Genomic DNA, 27273 nt, shown 5'->3' with positions numbered 1-27273 from the left:
GGATCGAACCACATAAGCAGATGAGTGAATTGAGAATCCAGTGAGCTGGAGACCCTTCCAGTGTATTAATGTTCCTAAAAGCGTAGGTACTCAGGAAAGCTGTGTTAATGCGTTCATGGTATCATTTTTTACCATTTCTTTCCACTAAAAATTACCCAGGAAAAGGTAGCAGAAGTAGTTTTTTCCAGTGTTACCTTTGATCAAATTAAAGCTATTTCCCCAATAGCCTAAGTAATCCCAGAGAAAATCTGACTTTATAAATTCTTTGAGTTCCTGCTGAAGACATTCTTTAAGCTGCAGAATTGCACTTTCACTTTTCTTCCTGTTGCTGAACATGAAGGCCACACATGCCAGCCCAGGGCTTTCCAGCACCAACCTTTTTGAAATGTGAAAGTGTGCTCTTCAGCTTAGCCATGACTTAGCCCGGTTAATGGGTTCAGAGGTGTCTTCATGACCTCGCTGGGTGGTGCCAAGGGTGTGGACAGCTGTTTGGACTCATTAACGTGCTCCACTTGCATTCTAACCACTCTGTCTCTCCCCAGTTTTTGAATCAGAGCCGTCAGGCACTTGAAATGAAAATGGAAAACCCTACTGCTGGTGGGGCTGCGGTGATGAGGCCCATGATGCAGCCTCAGGTCAACTCCCAGGTGAGAATAAGTCTCTCCGTGTTCAGGGCTGAATGCCCCGCATAGGGCTTGGCCCATGCTTGACTCTCAGTAAATGTTTATTAAACAAAGACAGTACATAATCCCAAATTTCTTGTGTAAGAACCCATCCCACGGTCCCATCACACTTTTTCTTCCCTTTGTCTCTCCTACTGGTAACTAGGAAGAATCAGAGGAAGAGAGGTTCTTTTATTAAAAAACACGGATTCATGTTTTTAAAGTTAGTTCCCCGGGGGTGGGGTGGGATGAATTGGGAGACTGGGATGGACATATATACACTATTGATACTGTGTATAAAAAAGATAGCTAATGAGAACCTGCTGTATAGCTCAGGGAGCTTTGCTCAGTGCTCTGTGGTGACCTAAATGGGAAGGAAATCCAAAAAAAGAGGGCATATATGTATACATATAGCTGCTTCACTTTGCTGTACAGTAGAAACTTAACAGAACATTGTAAAGCAACTGTACTCCAGTAAAAAATTAATAAAAAAATTAATTCCCTTTGTGATCAGTTGCTGTGTTGTGAAAACAGCTACCATTTACTTTTCAGGAATTGAAAATAACAAATCTGTAAACTTTTTTCTGTTCCTGGATTGTGAAACCACCTGCTCACTGCGTAGAATTTGAAATTATAAGAAGTATAAAGAAGAAAATAAATAATTTATAATCCCACTCTCAGTGACAGCCTCTGAGATGACCTGATTTCCCCTAGTGGGAGGAATGCTGTTAAAGTTCTGTCTGCCCCCAGCGCATGGTGGACACTATATTAAGGCATTTCCTTAGTGTGCACAAGGCAGATGACTACACGAAAATCCCTACTGTGGTTTGAAATACTGTTAAACGACAACAATTCTGAAATGCCTAGTTTTTGCTGTTAGACCTACTCGGAAGTACCGATACCTATATATTTTCTTGATAGTCAGATCTCCTGTATAAGCTGAGCTAGGATGCTTTCCAAAAAGAGGATAAATGTTTGCTTTTTATCCTGGGTGATGATCTCTCCCAGCTGGCAAATCAACAGGTCAGCTTCCTTGTTCAGTGCTTTGATCCCGTCACCTCCTTACCCTTCACCTCTTCTGTCAGAAGGTTTAGAGAGACTACAAGAGCTTCTGGGGTGGATTCCTGCTTCTCTGAGTATAACCCCATCCCTTTGCTTTGTTTTTGGCTTCTCTTTTTGTTTCTCCCCCAAACATAGTCTCATTCCTGCCCCTTTTCTTCTTGCTGTTTTATTTCATAGTTTTTGAAGTTTGTCCTCAAATTCTACTCCTAAATGTTCTCTCACTTTGAGGAATGTTTTCTAACTATGTCAAAGCCCGATGACTTTTCTGCTTTCGTCCCCTAGCCCCCAGTAATTTCCAGGTCCCTGTTCTCCCCCAACGCTCATACCCACACCAAGCCAGAAAGCCTTTACCATAATGAGAATTGTGCCTTTCCTTTTTTGTAATTATATAGAAAGGCATTGGGTGTTTTTTCTCTCTGATACCTCGTGTCATGGGGGCACTGTATGTATGAAATTGGCTAGCTCTTGCCACATGTGTGTAATTGCGTTCTTTCTTGGGTGTTAGCAGGGTTTCCTTAACGCCCAGATGGTCGCCCAGCGCAGCAGAGAGCTGCTGAGTCATCACTTCCGACAGCAGAGGGTGGCGATGATGATGCAGCAGCAGCAACAGCAGCAGCAAACCCAGGCCTTCAGTCCACCCCCTAACGTGACTGCGTCCCCCACCATGGACGGAGTCCTGGCAGGGCCTGCCATGCCACAAGCTCCACCCCAGCAGTTTCCATATCCACCAAATTATGGTAAATTTGTCAGGGATGATAACGTCTTCCTCAAAGTAACATTCCTACGGACATAAGAGTCACTAGGTCTGTTGTAGATTAAAAGCAAATGCTATTCACTCTCTTTTATTTCACAAGAGAAACAAAATTAATTAAAAAATAACAGAACAAAAATGTCTACTGCAGTGCACAGATGATTGTCACTGAGGTAGATGATCTATCATAGTTCAGGTTTTTTCCCACCAGGTCTTGTTTTTACAGTTCCCCACATCTTAATTTGGAAGAAAGACTTACCAGGTCCTGTCCAGTACGTCCCAGCCTAGTAGAACTCTGCCATCTCCGAACAGTGAGAGCAATGCACTGTGTGGGCTTTTTGAGTTCCTTTTCTTGGTGGCTTGGACATATTAATTACAGTCATACCTTTGTGAGGTTCCAGGAGCATGGTGGGAGTGGGGCTAGAGGTATCTGTTACAGAGATGACATTTGAGGATGCGTCCCTGTCAGCTGGGGACACAGCTCTTTGCCCTCTAAAGGGGGATGGAGTGAGGAGCAGCGTGATACGGTGTCCTTTTTATACAGAAAGCTCACTGAAGTAACTGCCCTTCGGGGGATCCACACAGCGTGCATCTCTGTAGTAAGCCTGGCTCTAGTTGTCACCTTGGTGAGAAGCAAGAATTACTGGCAGGCAGCATCTTTATACCTTATACTTAACACATTCCCCCACCTTTAAAAAAGAACCTCAAGTTACTATAGAAAGCTGATATTCTAAGGAGGTAGCATTTGAGCATTGTAATTTCTTTCTCTTCTTCTTTCTTTTTTAAAGGGATGGGACAGCAGCCAGATCCAGCCTTTGGTCGAGGGCCTAGTCCTCCCAGTGCGATGATATCATCAAGAATGGGTCCCTCCCAGAATCCCATGATGCAGCACCCTCAGACCGCACCCATGTATCAGTCCTCGGAAATGAAGGGCTGGCCGTCAGGAACCCTGACCAGGAACAGGTGAAGAACAGGGAATTTTTTTTTTTGGCTGGGCGGCTTGGCTTGCGGGATCTCAGTTCCCTGACCAGGGATTGAACCCAAGCCCATGGCAGTGAAATTGCAGAGTCTTAACTACTGGACTGCTGGGGAATTCCCAGAATAGGGACTTCATAAAAGTCGGCCACATTCTAGTGCCAGAAGTTCAGGGAATTAGTCTCTGTGTTTCTCAGCCAAGCCTGTTTGGGTGGGGAGCGCAGAGGTCCTAGGCTTATGTTAGAGAGTGTGTGATTTGGCTCATCTGTTTTGAGAAGCCTTCCTACTGTGCTCATCTCCACGAGGGTAGTGAGTACAGAGAGCTGTGAAAGATAGAAGGCAGGCTGTCAGAGTTTTCTTGCCCATGTTCTCTGCTTGAGTACAGCGACATTGACAAAATTGCGGTAGTCTCTGTGTGCGTGTCCTGTGTTATGAAAATGACCCAAGAGGTAATTTCCCACTTTCTTTACAGCTCTTTTTCCCAGCAGCAGTTTGCCCACCAGGGGAATCCTGCAGCGTATAGCATGGTGCACATGAATGGCAGCAGTGGTCCCATGGGACAGATGAACATGAACTCCATGCCCATGACTGGCATGCCGATGGGTCCTGATCAGGTACGGGGTGGGGGGATCTGTTCCTTACCTTTCTCAAAAAATTTTTCCTGTTCTCTGGAGAGAACCAAAGCCTCAACTGTAATGTTAAAGGTCCTAGGTAGATTTTAAACTTGGATGTATAACTTAAAAATATATGTAATAATTGAAAAAACTTTTGGTTTGAAGGCATTGGGCCAGTTGATACTTTCAGAAATGTGGGATCTAAGAACTGAATCAGTCAGCCAGAGCCATGTTGCAAGCCATCAGTGTAGACATAACGGATTCTTTTCTGTTGGGCAAAGTGTGTGTTTTACTCATGTTACTTCTGGTTGCCAACAGAAATATTGCTGACGTCTCTACACCAGGACCTCCAAGGAAATCACTGTACAAATGACACTGCACTAGGATTATTGGGAGTAAAGAATCATTGTCTAGGCGCCCAGCTTTGAAGGAAGGACCAGCTTTGATCCCCATCAAGGGTATTTCAAGTGATGTCATTTGAGCAGGCAGGACTGGATTTTAAGCTGAAGCGTGATATCTACCTGTTATTTTTCCCTCCTCCTATGTATCATGGTGTTTAAAACAAATATTTTTGGCGTTTTGCCTTTTCAGGATGTGATTCTGGAGGTACGGAGTGTTACTGATCACAGAACTGTCCGGTGTCAGAAACTTTTTTCTGCTTGGCTATCCAAAGTCTTTGGAAAAAATGTAGGTGGGCCAGAGAACATTGGAGAAATCAAGAGATTAGAACATCCGGTTTCTTGATAGTTGCTGTATTGGGTGAAGCGCATGGTCCCAACCTCGAGTGTTTTTGTCACTGTCAGGTTCTGTCCCGGGAGTGGGCATTTCCAAGTTCTCCCTTAAGGATGGTGTTGAGTTGCTCTGACCCTACTCTTGGTTGTCCTAGGCTTTTTCCTAAATAGCATTTTTATCTGCCCCTAATGTCCTGTAATACTTCACCTCCAGGAATTGTCCTTGGTGTCAGATGGCATCGCAGAAGGGAAAGTAGATGACAGTATTTAATTGCAGCAGTCAGTGGCAATTTTTCATATGCTAATGTGCAGCGGAGTGCACTTTATTTAAAAAGTAATGGATAAATGCAATATTCTCGAGGTCTTGAGGAACGGTGAACCACATACCTAGTTTTTGTCTAAACTAATCTGTTGGGCAAGAACTATGATTTTTGTTGTTGTTGTTGTTGAAAGTACTGGTTTCACCCTTTGCCTATATGGTAGAGCAATAATGCTTTTTGAAAATAAACTGCAGAAAACCCAAGGCCAGGTACTGCATTCTGAATCAGAATTTCGCAGTGTTTCTGTGAATAGAATTTCTTTTGTAAATATGACCTTTAAGATATTGTATTATGTAAAATATGTATATACCTTTTTTTGTAGGTCACAACAACTCATTTTTACAGAGTTTGTGAAACTAAATATTTAACGTTGATTTCAGTAAGTTCAGCATGGTGAGGTTACCAACAGAAGTCATCCCCTGAATTTTGTGGCCTGGGGGATGGGGCAGTGGCCAACAGCTTTTCCTTGCCCCCAGCCTGAGATGCCTCGCTTGTTTTCAGTCTCTTAATCTCAGTGCTTTTTAAAGAGATCATTTAGATGTAGACATTTAAATTTTTTAAAAAAATTTCTCTACCAGAACTAAGCACTTTGTTAATTTTGGGGGAGAGAATAGATATGGGGAAATAAACTTTTAAAAAAAACCCCAGATATCAAAGATTTTAAAAGATCAAGCAATTTGATTTCAAAGAAGAATCTTGGATTTTAAGCAGTCCATAAATTAAATGGCAGTTCGTGGTATTTTCTTTTAAAAAGTGAATACGTTGTCTTCTCATCCATTTTAGGAGTGCTCTAAGGTTTTGGTTGCTAGGACCTGAGTCCCACATTGAGATCCCAGGCGTAGAATCCTCAGTGTGTGGTTCCTGGTGTCTGCTCAGCTTGTCTTGTCCTTCCACTACTGTGATGTTTTCCCACGAGAATTGGAGGAGTAGCATCATGGTTATTTCCTAAGGAGTTCGGTCTCCATAGCAGCCAGTTTCATGCGATTCAGAGCCGAGGTCTGACTGGGCGCCTTTGCATTCCCTCCCTGCTCTGCCCCCACCCCTTTCTGCTGCTGCCACTTGTCGGTTGGGAATAGGGAAGAAAGTCAAGTTTAATTCCCTTTACCTGGTTTACTTTATCAGGTTCAAACAGTTGAATGAAATTGGGTTTTTGGACTAGCTATGAATTTCAAATGTGTCGTTTCCTAGCAATAACTGAGAGCCAGTTAAAATTTTTTCACACGTTTAGCCAATATTTGTAGGTGTCTCTGAAGGTGAGATCATTTAATTTCTTTGACCTATGAGTAAGTGAAACCTGTGTTTCCAGAACCACCACTAGAGTGGAGTTGAGTTTCACACTCCCCCCACCTGGTTAAAAACAAATCTAAGATTATAAATCCATCAGCTTCCATCCGAGTGGCCTGTACTTTTTAGGTAACACATCCTCTGGTCTGGAGACGGAGGCAGAGCTGAATGAGAGTCTCTGTCTTTTTAAACACGGTTGTATCAGATGTACTGAACCCTTCTTGTTGAAGTCACACGTGTGTGGGAGAAAGAGAATGGTGCTCTTACCCTTTCTTGACTTTTAATTAAAAACAAAAAGTTTTGTGATTCTTTTCCTCAATCAGTCCTGACTCCAGGCTAAGTGGAAGGCAGCACCCCCTTTTTATATGGAAGAAAAATGAAGTTTATTATAAGTTTTTATATTTTCTACTTGTTCATTTTATTGGTGCAAATTGAGATTTTGTTTCCTTTTAATAGATGCAGTCTTTGAGATAATTTGTTGTTTTTACCTTTATTCCCGTTTTATCTTTTTCGGATAATTCTCTTTGTACTCCTCTGCCTACCTCTCCTCACTCCTCCTCCCCTCACCCCCACCACTTTTTTAAACCTTAGTATCTGTTGGGTGAACAGTGTAAGTAATGTTTTCATCTGCTTTTAGAATGTGAGATATTTCCAGTACCTACTTTTTTGCTGAATCCAAAGATATATAAATATAAATATATATATATTTTATAAAGATCAAAATGATATAAAGGAGATACGTTTCTTCCTTTAAAAAAACAAATAGAAATCCATTGTTAATGTTCATATTATGATGCCACTTTTCTAAACTGTGCATCTTGATGGAAAGGTGTAAATATCAATCAATAGGACTGCTTAATCAGTATTTAATATCTAAGGTGAGTTGGGGATGTATAGGGGCGGGGTACTACAGAACATAGCTGGCTTGCTGTCCTACAAATTCCTTGATCCATAGACAGATGCAGCTGGAAAGTAAACAGAATGGATTGCCAGCTACCCATATGCCTGTCCAGTTCCCTTTTTATTTGCAGAATCCGTGCATTTGTTCACAAGTGGGAAGTTCACAGGAGTAAAACCTCTTGGGTAGATGAACTCTCCCCTGCTGCAGAGGAGCAGGGGCTGTTATGTGGCCCCGAGGCAGACTGTTTCATCGTGAGCAGGCTGTTCTCCTTTTCCTTCCTTCTCTTTCTTTCTCTCGTTCCAATATTTGGAATTTTGAAGAAGATGGACATGTCATTCTGAGAGCAATATTTAAATTCTCAGGAATTGACTTACAGTGTTGAGAATGAATTCACTTTCAATTTTACATTAAATGTTGTTTTTAAAAAATATAAACCACACTGCAAAGAATCCAAACCACGTGGGATAACTTATGAGATGGTTGAGTGGTAAGCTGTGACTCCTTTGTTGATCATTTTGGACGTCATTGTAAATAAAGGTTTCTATTTAAAATTGAAGGCTGAGAGTGTGCCACTTTTTTTTTTTTAAATCCCAAGAAATCCTATTTCAGATAATAGTAGCAGTTTCTGTGAGGCTAAGAGAAATCTGGAAAGCATGGCCCTGTTCTTACACGAGGTAAGTGCTTGGGGGTCATGTGTTAGGGAGAAACGTGCTGGGCCAGGTGATGGCCGAAGTTCCTCCTCCTCCCAGTCTAGCGTTCCGACAGCTACCTTTACCCGTTGGACTACCCAGTATACGACGCAGGGCTGGATAAGGTGAGTTGCTTTGCAGTTGGTTAATACTTTTATAAAAGTGGGGTCCTAAAGCTGGTGTGATATGACACTTACCTTTGAGGTCCCTGAAGTATGGTAAAGTCTAGTCAATTTATAACCATGTATTCCCTTTTAAAAAACCATCTAAACCCATGGTGTCTCCTTCCAAAAAGGTGTTGACTGGTGGTATCTTGAATGCTTTTTAACTAAAAAAAACCAAACACACCCAAAAGACTCCTAAGAGTGGCCTTTTAGAAAATGTCGAAGGTTCCCTCATACCACCTGCTGGTCACTGGCTGGGGTTTTCAACGTTGTTTGACAATACTTAGACTACAAAATTTCTTTACAAATACAGTTTTATTAAAACTTGGGACATACATCAACTTCGTGTCTTTGCAGGACTTTAAAAAACATCAGTTCTGGGACAGATAACAAAGGAATCCTGGGAGAAATGGCATCTGGTCAGAAGAGGAAAGTCTACAACTGCACGGGCTTTTCTTTTACATGGGCCACAGCGTTTACTGACACCACCACTCTTGAAAATTGGGCTTTCTTATTAGTCAAATCCCCCTAAAAGTTCCCGAGCTGGTTACATGTAAATAGTCACATATATACAGTGAAGTCAGTTTCTTCAGAGGCAGCCAGGGTTCTAGTGTGAAGTATAAATTTATGACTTTTGTGCTGTTGACTCTTTGTGAAACTCGGTCACCATTTCCTGCCTCTGTCCTGCTTCCTAGTTCCTTCTTTGTGAAGGGCCAAAAGAAGAAGAGGATTTAAAACAGGGTGGTTCTTACCCTGTGCTTTAAAAAAATTCCAGTGACTTTCACCCTTGGGGAAAATTTCCAAGAAAACCTCTCTGTTGTTCTTCCCTTGTGAGCCTCTCAGAGAGGGTTAGTGGTGACCTTTTGATATGAAAATGCATTTTGTGCAGCTGGTGAGGTATACTCCATAGCAAAAGCAGGGGCAAAAATGGACTCCCAAGTCTCACTACTCCTGGATGCTTCTCTTCCAGAATCTGCCACGTTGACTGAAAGCGAATTCTGTGTGTCTCAGGCTTCTTGGCTAACATCATAGGTCTGCTGGAAGTCATTCAGAGTTTTTCATTGTACAGGTGATGCCTCTGTTTTTGGAGGTCCATCTCGTGCTTCTTAACCTTCCCAGCCTTCCCACAGTTGTCCCCTGTGGAACAAAGCAAACTCGTTTACCACGCTGCTTATGGATTTCTTAATTGGTCCTACAGCTGAGTCAGCTTCGCTTCAAGGATGTGGCTGCTGAGAAGGAATATTTCTAGATCCCTCAGGGCTTGCTATCACCTAATCATCTAGATTGTCAGTTGGCTTACAGAGTCAGTGGCTGGCAAAGATGTCATTTAAAGATCTGGATAGGATAGTGGCTAAGGAGAAAGTGAGATATAAAGATCAAGTGCTTTCATTCTGGTAGCACCAAAGAAATGCTTAACTAACTGGCCCATTATTTTTCCTGTTAAAGCCACACAGGTTTATATGCCTATAAAGACAGAAATGAGTAGGCCACAGGTTGCAAATGGCAGCTCACCCAGGGGGCTGGTTGGCCTGCATGGTAACTTCATGTCAGATTAGTTGCCAACATTAACAAATCGTCACACATATCTACGTTTCTGGATTTTCTCGAGGAAGCAGAGGATTCAAATTGCATCCCATTCCATTCTCTTTAGACCAGAGTGACTTCTCCAGGTTGCCACAGCCTCCTGGCCCCTACCAGCCCCTGTTGGCCCTGGAGTTCGTAGCACGGATGTTTTGGAAACTATTCAATGAGGCCACCTTGCCGCTGACACGGTGGACCAAGTAGCACCTCTGCAGCCACAGCCTTCAAGACGCCTGGCACTTAGCTGACTGACATGGTTCTCAGCCTCTCAGGAAGGCCTGGAGCTTACCAAGCACAGATGATGACGTGGAGAACAACGGTGTATTAGACAAAGTATAATCTAGAACATGAAATATATCCAAGGATGTTATTTTATGGGAAAGACTGACATGACTGCTTCCCCTCTTACGGGAACAGATGAGAGGAATAAGTGAGAAAGGGCACGCATGCAGAACAGCCTCGGCAAAACAAAGTGGATCAGGCCAGATGTCGATTGGTAAACTGGTTCCTCAACTCACAGTGATTTGGAAGAAGGTCTCTTCATTTCTGGCCACTTTCGACGCTGAAACTGCCTAAGGTTTCGAGTGTCAAAAGGAGAGAGAGTGTTAACCGTCACCAAGAAAGAAAAAGTGACCCCCAAAGAACTAGACAAAGAAGGTCGCTTAGTGGACACCTATCGCTGGTGGGTGAGCTAGGCCCCTGGCAGACCAGAGAAAGGCAGCATCCCAACCTCACAGTGCAGCCTTGAGGTTAGACTACAGGATGGGCCACCGTATGGGGCGACTGTCAGGCTTTAAAAGCAAAAGCAATACCTGTATTGTTCATAGCTTCCTCCAGCTTTCAGTCCTAAAGGAGAGAGAAATGCACGACATGGAAGCAGGTAAATAAGGGCAGAAGTGGCACAAACAAGGACAAACTTTATAACTGCCTCTTTTTCTTCTTTAAAACACTTCAGGTTTTTTTTGTCACAAACCCATGATGTTGGTAGTGGCTCCTAGACAGAGGGGACTGAATTACCAGGTGAGCTGTCCCTAAGACTCTTGGTAGGTCGCCTACACTCTCGTGGCCTCTTATCGATTTCAGGCTCCTGCTGCAGTCACTCAGCACTGACCTTGGTCATAGCGGGGGAGCCACATGTGGGCACGGAACACCTATGCTACAGCGGACAGAAAGCCGAGGGCAGCGGGGAGATCCTGAGTGTGGGCTCTCGGCAAATTTCCTAGAGGATGTGGTAGTGTGACCAAGTGCGTGGGCTCTGGACCCAGTCACGTCACTCATCCATAAAACGAGGACAAGCAGATTCACCTCAGAGGCTTGTCGGAGGCCTGTCAGTTAATGCAGGTAAAGCACTCAGCACCCTGGTGGGCTGACAGTGAAGGCACTTATCCTAAAAGTAGCACGTGGTTGGTGAATGTTAGGAAGGTGATATTATAGCTACTGGTGAGAATTCACCAACTCCTGGTGATTCTGGGTTCCCTCTTCAGACAGGACCTCCTCCGTCCCCTCCTGTGGTCACCCCGCACCACGCTGGGGCACCTGCTCACCCAGGTCCATGTTCCGGGTCCGGGGGTTACACTGCCTGTAACCCTTGCAGCTCCTCAGCTCCATGAGCTGCACATGTAGCTGATTGAGGATGTCCCTGTCCAGGGTGTTCACTGCATTCATCAACTGGTTGGAAAAAAGGTAGGTTATCAATGAGGTGAAGACTCCCCCACCCAGCCCCCTTCTACCATCTGGGGGACTGACTTCAGGCAGGTGGGGAGTACAAGGTGTGGAGGGATGGTGAGCTGTACTTCCACAAGAGCTGGGGTTTGGAACAGTTAGAACTACCTTTTGCGTCTAGCCCCACGTGCATGAAATCTCAAAATAAAAACCGCCTCTGTGTACGTCACATTGAACTCCTGGAGCCACTGGTCAGGAAATTTACCAAGCCTGGAAAGAAGCTTGGAACCCAGCCCCGTATTTTTAAGCAGCCTTCCTTCACAGCCCCTCAGGGCCTCTTGATGGAAAAGCAGCCATCTGGCGAAGGGCTGGGTGAGTGACCTTGTCCTTACCTGCTCTGGGAGCCGCTGGTGACCCACTAACCTACCAGCTCTGTCACCCCCTTTTGTAAAATACAGGGATGACCTATCAAAGGAGAAAGACTGGTGGCCTGTACGGTAATTAGAGCAAAACAAGACAATCGAGTTGCTTGCACTTACAAATTGTGTAAAAGATTACTTTCAGACTTTTCTTGAAACATGGAAGACTGGGCAATGCCGAGGCCTTGCTACTGAGAAGCTCTAGCGCTGAAGCTGGGTCGTGACCATCTGTTTCAGAAGGGACACGCACGTTCCAGTCACCAGGCTCCGTGGCCGCTTCAGTCCCGCATGGATTCAGTTGGGTTAATATAGGGGAAGCGCGGAGTAAGGGCTGCCTGAGTGTTAGTTACCGGCCTGTCGTCTGTAGGGTTTGGCCTGACCCTAAGGACCCCCGAGCCTCCAAAGTTCTAGGCGTCTTCCCAAGATCCCACAAAACCTGCTGGAACCGTGCCAGGTGCGTAAGTTGGAGGGAAGAGGCTGTACCCGGACGCAGGAAGGGCAGATGGCACAGAGTCCCAGCCTTCCTGGTGGCTTCAACTCACTTCTGCTGTCTTAGGGACTCAGTGGGACTTGAAAAACCAGTTATCACTTCCTCGGGGGGCCTACCTGGCAGGGGCCCCATTTCTCCAGCCTGTGTTGTCCGTACCTGGTAGGGGTCTGTGTTGAGATCAAAGTACTCTAGGAAGCCGGTTGCAAATTCACAGAAGAGGAAGTTGTGGGTCTCATTGATGGTCCTCATGCACCAGTACGTGTTGTTGTTGGCGCTGGTGCAGGCGCAGAAGGGCCCCACTGCCAGGGAGGAGAGCACGCCCTGAGCCGGAGAGGCCCTGGCTGCCAGCCCCTTCCTGCCGGAGCACTTGACCCCTGAGGTTGCTGGGGGGCCTGTTCCTGAAAGACCCTCAGGGTCTGTCCAGGAAGCACTCACAAGCTGGGGGCCCTGGGACCCCCGGGGGGACCCCCCGCCCTGGGCCCGGCTGGCTCACGCGTCCAGAGGGGTGCCGTCTGCCAGTGCTGGTTGTCGTGGGTGAAGCACGTGAGGCCGGGCATGCTGCACGTGTCGTTGTTCTGCAGCCGCCTGAGCAGCTTGCGGAGTTTCTTCTTGCGCTTCTGCTCCCGCAGCAGCCACACCTTGTCCTTCTCCTGCAAACCCTTCCTAGGGGCACACAGGGCCGCACCCCTCACACCTCCCCTGACCCCACCTTGGAGCCTCTTCCTGCCCAGGGAGCCAGGGTCATGGCCCTGGAGGGTTCCCAAAGGGAAGGCCCTTTGCCCAGGTCGCACTGCTGGTCCTTGGCAGGGCTGGGGCCAGACGAGGCTCCTGTCGTCCGACGTTAGCTCCTGCGGCAGCACAGGGCTAGGGCGCTTCCTGCTCACACCCGCCCCTGGGGCCTGTGTCCCGCCCTGCCCTGCAGTAACCCGCTCCGGCCACAGAGGGGCACCCGGACCCCTGCTCGTTGTTGATCTGGCAGTCGGGCCTCTGCGCCTCCCAGGGAAAGGCCAGGACTTGGCTTGTCCTTGTTTGTTTTGGCTTAAGGGAGGGCCGGCCGCCGCTGCCCTTACCTGAACGGATGCAGGCTGGAGCCTTTGTGCTTGAGGCGGCCTTTCTGCTGGGCGTGGTAACTGCAACAGACCCCCAGCCTGGCTTTCAGACACTGTGCCCAAGGCCACACCGTGGGGTGGCTGCGAACTGCGCTTTTCTGGGATCCCTGTTTTCTCCTTCTGGGGTGGTGCTGGGAAGGTGCTATCCCCTGAGTGGCAGCCTGCCCAGCTCCTTCCTCCATATGTGACCTGGGAGCCCCCGGCTGAAGGCCTCAGCCAGACAGAAGGTCGGGGTAGAGGCGAGTTAACCAAGTCTGGAGGCTGGGCCTGGCTCTGCGTGGCTTTAGCCTCAGCATCTGCAGTGCCCACCCACCTCACGCTTGCTCAGGGCCAGCCCTGGGGGAACCCGTATTTTGTAAGCCCTTTCTGGAAAGGCAGCAGTGACTATAGTAGCCACTAACCACATGTGGCTATTTCAATTTTAATTAAACTACCAATTCGGTTCCTCGGCTACAGTGGCCGCAGTTCAGATCTCAGTAGCCACGTGTGGTTGGCTGGTGGCCACCATACGGGGCAGCACAGATACAGCTGCTTCCATCACCAGAGAGGTTCTGTTGGACGGCACTGCTCGCGAGTTCAGACCCTTGGGCTGGGGGTTCCCTGAGCTGGTAATGTGGGCCTTGGGCCACGTGGGCCGTTCCCGGAAGGGCAGTCAGCAGAGGCACTTTTCCCTCCCGGGAACCGGCTCCACAATCAAGGGCCTGCCTGTCAGCAGTGCATGAATCTGGGTGGTACCCGAGGGGCGGTGCTTTCTGCCCAGTGGCTGACAACGGGGATCTGAATTATTACTAATTGTCTATCCTAAGCAAGGAGACAGGGATATAAAAATAATGAAAGGAGTCACAGAGGAGGGGATGCTGCACCTCTAGAGTGATCCCGCAAGAGCACTGGGGCCTTCCCGGGGCCTTCCCGGGGCCTTCCCGCTCCCTCCTCACCTGACTTTGTGACAGTCACATTCTTCTGGCCGCTTTTTCTTCAGGTGACCTCGGACTTCCCTCAGGTTCTTAATTTTGTTCTGCAGGGTCTCGATCTGAGGGAGGGAGCAGGAGAGGAGGCCGTGAGCCTCTGGGGGGCTGGGTCAGCAGGGCTGGCCTGGCGGGGCCTCCCAGCCACTGTGCGCGTCTGTGGGCGCTGGGGGGGGCGGTCCTTGGTTCCACCCACCGAAGGAACTGTGGGTCATTCTCCTGTCTTGTCCTGCCCGAGAACCCGCTGAGCCCATGGGGGACTTCAAGGTCTCCCCCCAGGCCTGTTGGAAGGGCTGAGTGTGGTGTGAGCATCTTGTAGATCACAAAGGGGTACGACGTGGCTGTGCTGTTCCCCCCACCCCAATCTGGCAGGAGCTGTCTGTCTGAGGCCAGGACCGACACTGCCGGCCCTGGTGAAGGATTCTGCGGGGCCTCCCTCCCCTGGGCCTGGCTTCCCTGCCTCCGGCTGTGGCTGGTGGCCCCGCCGAGCTCGGGGTCGTGAGAACCCTCCTGGCCCAGACTCCTGTCACCTCGTGGTCAATGTGCAGCTTGTGGTCCTTCCAGGCCTGCAGGGACTTGTACAGGTCCAGGTCGCACTGGACCGTGTCGTTCTCCAGGATGTAGCACCTGTTCGAGAGAAGGGGTCACGTGGGGCCCTCGGGGCGTTGAGGGGGCCCAGGCAGGGGCCCAAGAGATGTGGGCACCCCTGCCAAGGTCCAGCCCCCCCCAACCCCCACCCTAGACTCTCACCGATGTGTGACTTTAATGGGGTTGGGGGCTGAGTAGTCCGGAAGGCCCCCGGTGCCACTGAAGTCCCCGCCGTTCCTGTCGTCTTGGTCCTCAGGGGCACCTGGCCAGTGCCGCTTGGTGAGGTTGCGGGGCTGGGACCAGTCGTCCAGGCCTACGTGGTGCCCCTCGACAGCCACTGAGCGGATGGAGCGATTCCGGGCATAGCTGGCCTTGTACTCTGTGGGGTCAGAGGGGTGGCTGGGCTGGGAGGCTGGCCAGGCTCCCTGGGCAGCAGACTCTTGATTCAGACAGGGCTGTGCTCCCAAGCCAGGGCTTCAGTGCTGCCCGAGACTGGGGGGCTCAGGAAACCTACCTACCGGGAAAGTGGGCCCTGGACCCCAGTGGAAAGGACCTCAAGGTGATTCACTTGGGGAAACTGAAGTCCCAGAGCTAAGAAGGAATTGGCCTGAGATAATCTCAAGGAGGAGCTGTGCATAGGTAAACTGCGACATCCACACGATGGAGGATTCGAACACAGAGAACTGAAGCAACAATGCCGACGAATGTCAAAAACACTAATGTGTGAAGGAAGTCAGATACAGAAGTCACACATTGTATGATTCTATTTACACGACAGCCAGGATAGGTGATCCAGCAATTCCACTTCTGGGTATTTATCTGAAGAAAACAAAAATACGAACTCAAAGACACCTGTACCCCCCTGTTCACCGCATTATTTACAATAGCCAAGATATGGAAATAACCTAAGCGTCCACTGATGGATGAATGGATACAGAAGATGTGGCACGTACACAACACACACACACACACACACACACACACACACACACACTGGAATATTACTCAGCCATCAAATAGAAGGAGATCTCGCTGTTGGTGACAACAGAGGTGGACCTTGAGGGGATTATGCTAAGCAAAATAAGTCAGAGAACGACAAATAGCATATGATCTCACTTATCTGTGGAATCGCTAAAACCAACCAACCAACCAACCAAGCTCATAGAGAATAGATGAGTGGTTGCCAAATGGGGGGGGTGGGGGGTAGGAATGGTGGGCGAAATGGGCAAAGGGGGTCAAAAGGTACAAACTTCCAGTTACAGAATCAGTCAGTCCTGGGGATGTAATGTACAGCATGGTGGCTATAGTTAATAATAATACTGTGTTGCATATTTGAAAGTTGCTGAGAGAATACGTCTTAATAGTTCTCACCACCAGAAAAAAATTTTTTGTAACTATGTTAAGTGGACTTGTTGGCGTGATCATTTTGCAATATATACAGATATCGAATCACAATGTTGTACACCTGAGACTACTGTAACATGTTAATTATACTGCAGTAAAAGTCCACAAAACAAGACAAAAAAACCCCATTAATTTGAACTGGGTAAAAAAGAGCCAAGCAGCACATTCTCCCAGACAGAAAAGGGAGGGGGGGGCTTGGGGAGGTCACTGATCTTCTCAGAGTCTATTTCCCCAGCAGTGAGCTGCATGCTCTCCACAGGGTGGGCAGTGAGGCGGGGCTGAGAGGTGTTTTTTCCTAAGCTCTAAGTCACCTATGGAAAACTGAGGGCGTGCAGGTGCTGGGGCTCAGAGCAGGCCACCCCAAGATGCCACAATGGCATATTGATTATTTTGAATTAAAGTTCTTTGAAACACAGCTGGTGGGGAAAAAAATGATATTAAAAAACACTCTGGCTCCACCTCTTTCCCCCTGAATGCGGGAACCTCTCCTCGGCCTGCAAATGACCAGGAGGCGGCTCAGCTGGACGGAGGCTGAGAGTCAGGATTTGACAGGAGCGATATTTGAGGCCTTTCCCCCTAAAGTTAATTAGTTTAAGGTTGAATTCTGTACTCGGGAGGAAAGCATCCCAAAGCCTTTTCGAACATTTCATGCAGACTTTTCAAAGGCGCATTGCCTTTAACTTGGAAGCCCCAGTGCACAGGAATCTCTTCATATCTGCTCTAATGGGAAACTGTTCCCTGATATCAGAAAGCAAATTCACAACAGTGTGGTAGGTTGGTCTAGGCTACTGCTAAGTGCAATAATGGAGGCTGGAGCTCCATTCTTCGAAAATAGTTTCCAGGAATGCAGCGAAAAAGAATTAAAAGCAACAATTCTTGCTTTGCAATTTGAACCTTTAGGGAAACAAAAGCATCACACCTACGGTCAATGAGTCTTCGCCAAAGGGGGCAAGAATATACAATGGGGAAAAGACAGTCTCTTTAGCAAGTGGTGTTGGGAAAGCTGGACGGCCGCTTGTAAATCAATACCCTCTCACCATGCACAAAAATAAATTCCAAGTGGCCTAATTTAGACTTAAATATAAAACTCCTAGAAGAGAACACAGGCAAAACATGCTCTGACAAATCGTACCAAGGTTGTCTTAGGTCAGTCTCCCAAGGCAATAGAAATGAAAGCAAAAATAAACAAATGGGACCTAATCAAACATATAAGCTTTTGCACAGCAAAGGAAACCATAAAGCAAAAAGACAACCTAGGACTGGGAGAAAATATTTGCAAACGATGCAACTGACAAGGGATTAATTTCCAAAACAGACAAACAGCTCATACAACTCAGTAACAAAAAACCAACCCGATCGAAAAATGGGCAGAAGACCTAAATAGACATTTCTCCAAAGAAAACATACAGACGGCCAATAGGCACATGAAAAGATTCTCATCATCACTAATCAGTAGAGAAATGCAAATCAAAACTACAATGAGGTATCACCTCACACGGGTCAGAATGGCCATCATCAAAGTCTTCAAATAACAGATGCTGGAGAGGGTGTGGAGAAAAGGGAGCCCTCCTACACCGTTGGTGGGAATGTAAAGTGGCGCAGCCACTACGGGAGACATTATGGAGGTTCCTTAAAAAACTAAAAATTAGAGTTGCCATATGATTCAGTAATCTCAATCCTGGGCATATACCCAGACAAAACTATAATTCAAGGAGATACACGCACACCTATATTCGTAGCAGCACTATTCACAATAGCCAAGACATGGAAGCAACGTAAATGTCCACTGGCAGAGGAATGGATAAAGAAGATGTGGTATATATATACAATGGAATAATATTCACCCATAAAAAGAATGAAATAATGCCATTTGCAGCAACATGGATGGACCTAGAGATTATCATACTAAGTGAAGTAAGTCAAAGACAAATACCACATGATATCACTTATATGTGGAATCTAAAATATGACACAAATGAACTTATTTCCAAAACAGACTCACAGACATAGAAAACAAACTTATGGTTACCAAAGGGGAAAGGGGGTGGGGGAGGGATAAATTAGGAGTTTGGGATTAGCGGATAACACACTACTATATATAAAACAGATAAATAACAAGGTCTTACTATATAGCACAGGGAACTAAATAGAATACATGTATAAAACTGAATCACTATGCTGTACACCAGACGCTAGCACAACATTGTAAATTACACTTCAATAAAGAAAAGTATAGAAAACAAAAGCATGACTCTGAGAGTAGCTCCAGGCTCACACAGAGCTCTTCCTGTTTGCCTCCAGACAACTGCAGATATTCTAAGAAATCACGACAATGGAAGAGAAATTTGTCCTACACTCAAGAGAAAGGAAAGTTTAAGAAACAATCCCCCTAGGCCCCAGCATGCCCAGAAAGTTCATTCTTCTCCTTCTGAGGGACAATTCCTTCTCAAATGATGGGGTCAGCCAATCCTCAGTTGCACCCCAGAGGCTACTTAAAATAGAGGATCGGGAACTGGATTTCTTAATTGACACCCGTGTGCCTTCCTCTACCGTCGCTCAGAGGATTTATCTCAACCTGTCACTGCTGATTCTATACAAACAGTCAGTCTCTGGACAACCTACTACATTACCCACATCTCAGCCCACCCTAATATCTTTTAGGGCCTCTTAACACCCATCGTATCTAATTTCCAGCTGCTCACCAGCAAACCTCTTGATAGAGATTTTAACGTAAATGTGATGCTCCTCTAAAATGTAATCAGAAGGGCGTTTTTATTTCCTTGCCCTCAGACCAAGCCCCAGATCGACTTTCCTTATTAGAAACTCGTCCTGATTTAAATTCCTCTAAAGAGGGTGAGTCTTTAACAGATGTCCCAACTAGTCCCTGGGCCACACATGCCAATGAAGTTGGATTGCTACCAAGTGCTGAGCCTGTATGCATGACCTGGAAGAAAAATAAACAGGTCCCTTCTCTGCAAAGAGATACAAAGTGAGGAATTAACCCTATGATAGACTCTCTTAGGGCTGGGTGTGCTTGTTTTTACTTCCTCACCTTGTTACACTCCAAGTGAAAGTAGGTACATTTGTAATGAAAGAAGGTAAATTAGGCCCAGACGGGAATCGAATCTCTTGATTTGCACAAACCCTAAGAGCCATAAACTCTTGTAATTCCCGGGCACCCTGTGGTCCCTAACCCAGCTGTTACCTTCACTTCGACTCCTGCTGACCCAGCTTGGTTAATCTGAGCTCTGCTCAGATTCCACTTCAATCCCATGCTCCTGACGCACACCTTGTCTGCATTTACCTCTCAAGGGAGACCGGTAAGAAGGACTGGCATAGCCGTCGGGGAGAAGTTTTCCTTCTACCCTTCTAGGTTCTTCTGGCTGGTCTAAGAATTAAGTTGACTTGAGACAGGTTAACAGGAGAAAATCAAACAAATGTTTAATAATGTATCCATGGGAGAAACCCAGAAAAACCTGGAAGCCCTCACCTGAAACCCTCCTCCAAAGACAAAAGAGGATGTAGAGGGTGGGAGATCCAGTCAGGGGAGGCGACCAGGAAAAACAGTAAACAAGGGCGGCTGTGACACAGATTTAAGCCCTGGCCCTCTCCATGGAGAAGAGTTTCCAGAGATTTGGTCAACCTCCTCTTACAGGGACAGAGAGGGAGACACCGTTACAAATGGAGATTTCCCTTACAGACGTCAATGTTTCTTGCAAAAGGGCAACTCCTACTAGGTTTTCAGTTTCCCGTGTCTGCTGTTTCCTAGAAAATAACCAGCTCAAGATAATATGCCAAAGAGATGTATTTTAGGGTAGCAAATTCTGCTCCCCTACGAAGCCTTACATTAGTTCTGTCCACACCTCTGGTTCTTGGCTTACCTGATCGTGATAAACCTTTTCATCTACACTGGCCATGGAAATGATGGGATTACTGCTGGCATTCTAGGACAGCCTTTAGCCTCAGTTAAGTCCTACAGCGTATTTCTCATGTCAGTTAGACTCTACGGCACCAGGTACGCCCCCCTTATGTACGTGGCCATGCTGACTACAAAGCCAGTGCTCTAACCATAGGCTCCCCCAGTCACCTGTTTCCCATGCTGTGTCTGCTGTTACAAGTTCACAGGATGCAGCACTTCTCTGCGTGGCGAGAGACCACCTGTGAGCAGGCTCTTAATCTACCCATCACCGTCCATCATTAATACTCTAAATCTGGCTCCTTTACCCCCCTCCCTGATGGTGGAGAGCCCCACTCCATGCCACACGAGTGCCTCGCAACTACAGGAACGGTCTCAGAGCCACGAGATGCTCTCTCAGACATCCCTTTAGACAACCCAGACTGACTTCGATTTTGTGATGGCTCCTGTAAACGAAGTTTCCAGCGAAACATAATAACTGGTTATGCTGTGGCTCCCCACGTGAACCACGTGAGGCATATTCCGTGCCCACTGTGAGACCAGCCCACGCGGCTGAACGCATCGCTCTTCCTGGAGCACACAGACGAGCAAAGGGGAAACTGCCACGGTTTACACAGATTCCAAAGATGCTTTTGGAGTCCGCCATGCTGTGGGTACGATTTGGAGATCCCGTGGATTGCTGACTTCTGCAGGTCCTCCTGGCGCTAACGGGTATATAATTGCTGCCCTGTTATCACCTCGCTTCTAACGCTGCTGTTGTTCACTGCTCAGGAGACTGATGCTTTATCTTTAGGAAATGATAGGGCGGAAAGAGCTGCTAAAATTGCAGCTCAACATGCCCCCTTTATCCTCTCTCCACCCAATTCTTAAACCTGCCTTTATCCCTGACTGATATTAACTATCAGGCAAATGCCCCACAATCTAAAAAGGACAAATGGACACAAAAAAGGTACCAGACAATGCTCAGATAAATGAGACACTGGGCCACATGTACTTCAGGTGGTTCCTTTTCCTTTCACCTTGTGGCTTGAGCTTACCTCCCATCAAATGAGATGTACTGTGCAGACAGAAGAGTCGTCTTGCCCTGGCAGCCATGGAATTTCTGACCAAATTATTTCCCAGTGCACTACTAGTGAATTGCGCCTAACTTCCGGGAGAAATCGGTGTGCCCTCGGAAGTCTTACCAGGCCCACACTGCCCTTTGTGGCACTCCAACAGATCTTATAGATTCGCCCCCAGCTTTAGGCTATTCTTGCTACTTGGTTATCTTTTACATGGTTAGTGGAAGGACTGAATGCTATCCGATTAGATGTGGTGATGCCACACAGTGGTAATGAACTTAATAACTGAGGTTATTCCTAATTTTGACATTCCTTTATGGATTGAATCAGACCAAGGAACTCATTTTATAGCAGAGATAAACCATCTGCTTGCAAAATCTCTGGGGTACTCATTAAAATTCCATACTCTGTACCATAACTCCACCATCAGGGCAAGTGGAACATAAAAATCTAGATATAAAAGGACTTTAGGAAAAGCTCTGGAAAGTAACTGGGCTTAAATGGTCAGAAGCTTTGCCCCTGGCCTGTATAAGGATCAGGAACACTCCAACAGGAGACATGGATTAAGCTCTTCTGAAATAGTGCTTGGATAACCCATGCCTACTGGCATCTCTAAACTTTCTATTTCTGGATTAAGTGGACATTGTGGGAACATAAGTGAATAATTTGATGCTCTGACCAGCTGCCTACAAGAACTGACGAGTGTACTTTAAGCTTATTGCCAAGAGGGAAAAGGGGCGTGGCCTCCCCGACTGACACCCTGACGTCCCTTTTGACCGGGAGACCAGGTTTACATCGAGGACTTTAGAAGAAAACATGCATTGTCACCTCTCTGGGAAGGACGTTATGAGGTACTGCTATCTACCTACACTCCCTATGTTACCACCAGAATAAAGGGAAAATCCTCCCGGGTTCACGCAAGTCATGCCAAATTGGCCTAGACCATCGCTCTCAAAACAGCTGGGAGACAGTCCCCACAGGTGACCTCAAAGTAAGGATTTCCAGGGCCACTTCCCAGGCCTGGAAGAAGCTGGCATCACGAATTAGACAGCTTTTCCCAAGATCATGGATCAAGAAACTTCACTTGCAGTCCCACTCCTGGACGTACATCTGTGGAAAACTCTAATTCGAAAACATACATGCACCCCTACGTACAGCAGCACTATTTACAATAGCTAAGACATGGAAGCAACCTTAATGTCCATGGACAGATGAATGGATAAAGAAACTGCGGTACATATATACAATGGAATACTACTCAGCCATAAAAAAGAATGAAATAATGCCATTTGCAGCAACATGGATGGACCTAGAGATTGTCATACTAAGTGAAGTAAGTCAGAAAGAGACAAATACCATATGATATCACTTACATGTGGAATCTAAAACATGACACAAATGAACATATCTATGAAACAGAAACAGACTCATAGACATGGAGGACAGACTCGTGGTTGCCAAGGGGGAGAGGGGGTGGGGGAGGGAAGGATTGGGAGTTTGGGGTTGGTAGATGCAAACTATTATATACAGAATGGATAAACAACAAGGTCCTACTGTATAACACAGGGAACTATATTCAGTATCCTGAGATAAACCATAATGGAAAAGAGTATGAAAAAACATGGGTATATATATATGTGTGTGTGTGTGTGTGTGTGTAACTGAATCACTTTCCTGTACAGCAGAAATTAACACATTGTAAATCAATTATACTTCAATAAATTAAAAAAACTTCGTTTTTACCTATTCCCCCCCTTTAAGACTCCCTATATATTCACACGCTAAACAAACAAACATGCACCTTCTCTTACTAATGACCACTTTCGCACATTCATTATCATTATCAGGAGGCTGAGCAGACAGTGCTTGTCTATCTAGCCCACTTCCCCTCTAAAAGTCTCCACTATGGGCTCCTTTTCAACCTGTGTCTTGCTTAGTAACCTTTACTTTGTCAACAGGTCAGGCATAAACCAAACACCCCGTCGTGCCAGTTTACCAAAGCCTGGCCACGTTAATCAATCAATCTGACTGTTGGTTGTGTCAACATCTAGACGGTACAAGTGCCCCTGAGCTGGTCTGCGTTCCTGCCAATGTGCACACTGTGGACTAGGTACAAAAGATGGTTCAATGACAGGGAATGGTATCCACGACCGAAAAACATCGCTCTGTCTCTCCTTCTGGGGAGTTATCGAGGCCCCGGAAAACCTCTATAGAAGCTCAAGGGCTGTCCCTCGCCCAGGCTAAAAACAATAGGTGAAAAATTTCCCTTTGCATTGAAAACAAACACTGGACCTTTCCTGGGTGACAGGCCAGGACAGTACTGCAGTCAGACTCAGGGGTTTGATTCCACAGGTGGCATCTTCAAACCTCTCATGGAGACTGGAAATGACCCTGGCACTACCCTTTTTAGTATAAACATCTGCCAACTCACCAAGTGTCCGGGATGGCTCACCAGCCACCCTTGGGGTATTACAGCTGCTCCCCTGATTAAGCTGCCCAATACCACACTATATATATGGGTGGACCAGAAATCTGGACTTCCTTGGCTCAGTGACAACCAAGCTTTAAAGGAGCTCAGCAAGGAGGAGCCTGTGCATCACTGGTGAAAACATTGCTCCTGTGTAACCCAAATGGGACAAGGAGTGTCCACCTTACCTCTAGTAAGAGAGGAGGTTAACTCTTTGCATCAGTGGAGGGAAGCACGGCCACTTTATTGAACTGACCGACACCAGGACTAGGGACTGGTTTAATGGGGGTGGAGAGGGGCTTCGATTTGTTCTTTTGTTTGTTCATCCTCATTCTAAGCTCTGTTCTTTTCTCCCTTTGCAGAGCTCTTAGCACTCAGCTCCTAACCGGATTTCTCTCTCCATGGCCACCAACTCTCCTTTTAAAATGTGAAACTTCCTGGTCAATTTTAGAGGGAACGGTTGGGGCTCAGAGCAGGTCACCCCAAGATATGCCACAATGGCATATTGGTTCTTTTGAATTCAAGTTACTTAAGAAACAGCTGGTGGCCAAAGAAAACATAAAAAAACACTGACCCTCCTCTTTCCCCCCTAAAATAGTGGGAAATAAATCTCGCATGTGAAGGTCCCTTCCCTATACCAGGAGAAGAGAAAGCATCCTTATCACCAGAGTCAGGGAATTCAAGGCTAAGAAAGCTGTATAAACTAACTTTCCTCCTTCATTAGTCTGCTGCCCCAAGGACCAGCCCCTTTGCTCTTACATCTTCACAAATAATTGTTTCCTTGTCTAAAAATGATGTGTAAACAACGTGCTTTGGTCGCTCTGGGGTCCCATTTCTATGAGACCTCTGTGTGTATGAACTAACTTTTTTCTCCTGTTCATCAGTCTTGTGTCAAGTTAATTATCTGACCAGCCAAGAGAACTCGAGAGGGGCAGGGGGTGAATTTCCCCCTCCTCAACACAGGCTCAAGTCAGAGCCCAGATTTCTCGTATCTTCTGTATTTTAAAAGACAAAATTGATCAAGTTGCTAACACTTCAGAAAAAAGGGGTTGGGGGAGGGTGGTCACGGAGAAGCACAGATTTCCAGCTTCTCGAGAGAAAACGGGAGGTGTGCCGCCCACACCGGGCCCACCGGCAGCGTGGATGGCGGGGCAGGAGCTGATGCGCTGCCTCTTCCTACGGGGCGGAGTGTTTCCCGTTTGGCCACAGTCCCCGCTCCTCCTCCCATTTTAGGTCTGACCTAGGTCGGCCTCGAGTCTGTAACCCCGCTGCCCTGAAACATCCATCTGTTTTTGGAGCAGGGCCTGGAGCCAGGCCCGACCCGGGTTTCTGCTGGGCTCCTAATGACCACCAGGTGGCGACAAAGGTCGAGGACTGGCTGGAGGCCAGGTCGTGGGGCCCAAGAAGGGAGGAGGGGGTTCCCTCTTCCGCAGGGCCCAGGCCAGGGCTCCAGGATCTGGTCTTGCGCCACATCCCCCAACCCCCCGACCCCGGGGCGGTGGCTTGTACCTTTCCTCCTTGTATCAGAGTCTCATGGGCCAAAGGATCTGGGGGTCCAGGTCCAGGAGAGGTGTTTCTCTGACAAAGCCTTGGGCCTTTTCTGACTCCGGGCAGCTTTCTCCTTGGCTTTTTCCTCCCTGAGTTCAGTCTCCATGAAGCCACAGTGCCTGGGCCCGAAACGCACACAGTACTGAGCTGATCTCCCTGCAGGAGGAGGACACCCCTGCCTAAGAGGCCCAGGAAGCAGACCCAGGGGGTTCTTTCTGCTCCTCTGTGTTGCTTGCTCTGGCGTTCTCCACGCCCCCAGCCATACACCCAGGGGTCCCCAAACTATGGCCTCCAGGCCCAATCCAGCCCTCTGCCTGATTCTGTACATAAGTTACTCTCAACCATTTGCAGAGTCCTCGGCTGTTTCCTTGCCACAGTGATGGAATGGAGCATTTGACACAAAGATTGTTTAGCTCCCACAGCCTCAAATATTTACTCTCCGGCCCTTTACAGCAAAAACCTGCCAGCCCTGGTGTACACTTTGTCTGGGACTGAAGCCACACCGCTTGCTCTCTTTGTCACCCTAGGTGTCTTTGTTTCCAGGGTCCTGGAGGTGCCCTCCCTACCACATGTACTGGGAACGGGGCACTTCCTAACCCAGTGGCCAAGAGCTGAGGCTCTGGGGGCTTCCCTGGTGGCGCAGTGCTTAAGAATCCGCCTGTCGATGCAATGGACACGGGTTTGAGCCCTGGCCCGGGAAGGTCCCACATGCCGTGGAGCAACTAAGCCCATGTGCCACAACTACTGAGCCTGCGCTCTAGAGCCCGTGAGCCACAATTACTGAAGCCTGTGTGCCTAGAACCTGTGCTCCGCAACAAGAGAAGCCACCGCAATGAGAAGCCCGCCCACCGCAACGAAGAGTAGCCCCTGCTCGCCGGGACTAGAGAAAGCCCGCGCGCAGCAACGAGGACCCAACGCGGCCAAAAATAAATAAATAAATATATTAAAAAAAAAAAGAGCTGAGGCTCTGGACTCTGATTGCCTGGGTGCAAATCCTGAGCCAATGCAAAGGCAAGTGAGTTAATTTCCAAGCAGCTATGTTCTCATGACGATACCCGCCTTCCAGGGCTCTTTGGAGTCTGACATGAAACAGACCTGCTAAATATTTCAGCACCTGGAAGCTGGCATCCAGCAGCTTCTCTGCTAGTTAGGGACACTGCAGCTGTGACATCCTCGCCCAAGGTCACAGCTGGGCCCTCCCACCTCCCCAGGCCTGGGAAGCCCAACGCAGTGTGGCCCGCTCTCTGGGGTGGGACCCACAGGAACTTCGTGCTTCCTCTTCCCCTGACTTAGAGCACTTCCCCTCTGCTAGTCACATGGCCTGTTCCTTCTACATACTTGGCTCTCGTTTAAATGTCAACCGACCACCCATCCTACAGCCGCCGCCCCTCTCCACCTGGTCACACCACTGTTTCATTTCCTCCATGCATTTTGCACCCAGGGAAGTGATCTTCCCACTTTGTTAACTTGCTGACACCTGGTCTCACCTACGAGGTCCGATCCGTGTCTCTCAAGTTCACCTCTGTAACCTCAGCAGCTGGCACACGGCAGGGCTTGCGGATTTGTTGGGAGAAGAAATGAATAAACACCGGCCACCTGGACCCATCCCCGAGGCCTCATCTCCTCCCCCTGGGTCCTGGGTCTCCCCCGTGTTCTGGGTTGGCTGCTCTGCCTGCTTCCTCAGCCCACAGCCCACAGCCCAGGGGGTTAGAGTGAGCCGGGGTCTGAGCTGCTCTGGGCCAGGGAGTCTCAACCTCACAACTGGCAACACTCTGGGGCCGGATAAATCCTGGCTGCGGGAGACTTGACCTGTACCTCACAGGACGCTTAGCAGCGTCCGCAGCATCCGTTCACCGGATGCCAGTAGCATCCCTCCCGCTGCCCATCACACACGATTACGACAGCCAGAA

The 27273-nt window shown here is 47.6% G+C and overlaps 2 protein-coding genes across 13 annotated transcripts in view; one reads left to right on the top strand and one right to left on the bottom strand.

Annotated features, from left to right (window-relative positions):
* Positions 1-7854, top strand: part of NCOA3 (nuclear receptor coactivator 3) — a 120889-nt gene extending 113035 nt beyond the window's left edge. For 4 of the 7 annotated variants that reach the window (XM_079946477.1, XM_079946478.1, XM_079946479.1 and 1 more), the window contains 5 exons: positions 543-647; positions 2230-2461; positions 3264-3438; positions 3923-4064; positions 4383-7853. In XM_079946477.1, the coding sequence (XP_079802603.1) occupies positions 543-647; positions 2230-2461; positions 3264-3438; positions 3923-4064; positions 4383-4394 (666 nt within the window). In that variant the 3' untranslated portion in view covers positions 4395-7853. Of the gene's footprint in view, positions 1-542; positions 648-2229; positions 2462-3263; positions 3439-3922; positions 4065-4382 lie in introns of all 7 variants that reach the window. The other 3 variants (XM_079946481.1, XM_079946482.1, XM_079946483.1) reach the window with 3 other exon arrangements.
* A 181-nt stretch (positions 7855-8035) lies between these two features.
* SULF2 (sulfatase 2) overlaps positions 8036-27273 on the bottom strand; it is a 149270-nt gene continuing 130032 nt past the window's right edge. For 5 of the 6 annotated variants that reach the window (XM_079946487.1, XM_079946485.1, XM_079946484.1 and 2 more), the window contains exons 12-21: positions 15130-15346; positions 14910-15006; positions 14350-14444; positions 13376-13435; positions 12799-12968; positions 12462-12604; positions 11279-11402; positions 10547-10580; positions 10253-10306; positions 8036-9290 (exon numbers count right to left, since the gene is read on the bottom strand). In XM_079946487.1, coding sequence (XP_079802613.1) covers positions 9260-9290; positions 10253-10306; positions 10547-10580; positions 11279-11402; positions 12462-12604; positions 12799-12968; positions 13376-13435; positions 14350-14444; positions 14910-15006; positions 15130-15346 — 1025 coding nt within the window. In that variant the 3' untranslated portion in view covers positions 8036-9259. The remainder of the gene's footprint in view (positions 9291-10252; positions 10307-10546; positions 10581-11278; positions 11403-12461; positions 12605-12798; positions 12969-13375; positions 13436-14349; positions 14445-14909; positions 15007-15129; positions 15347-27273) is intronic. The other variant, XM_079946489.1, reaches the window with a different exon arrangement.

Source organism: Stenella coeruleoalba, assembly GCF_951394435.1.
Source record: "Stenella coeruleoalba genome assembly, chromosome: 15".
NCBI lineage: Eukaryota > Metazoa > Chordata > Mammalia > Artiodactyla > Delphinidae > Stenella > Stenella coeruleoalba.
The sequence above is the reverse complement of the archived record's forward strand: the minus strand, read 5'-3'. Positions and strand labels throughout refer to the sequence as shown.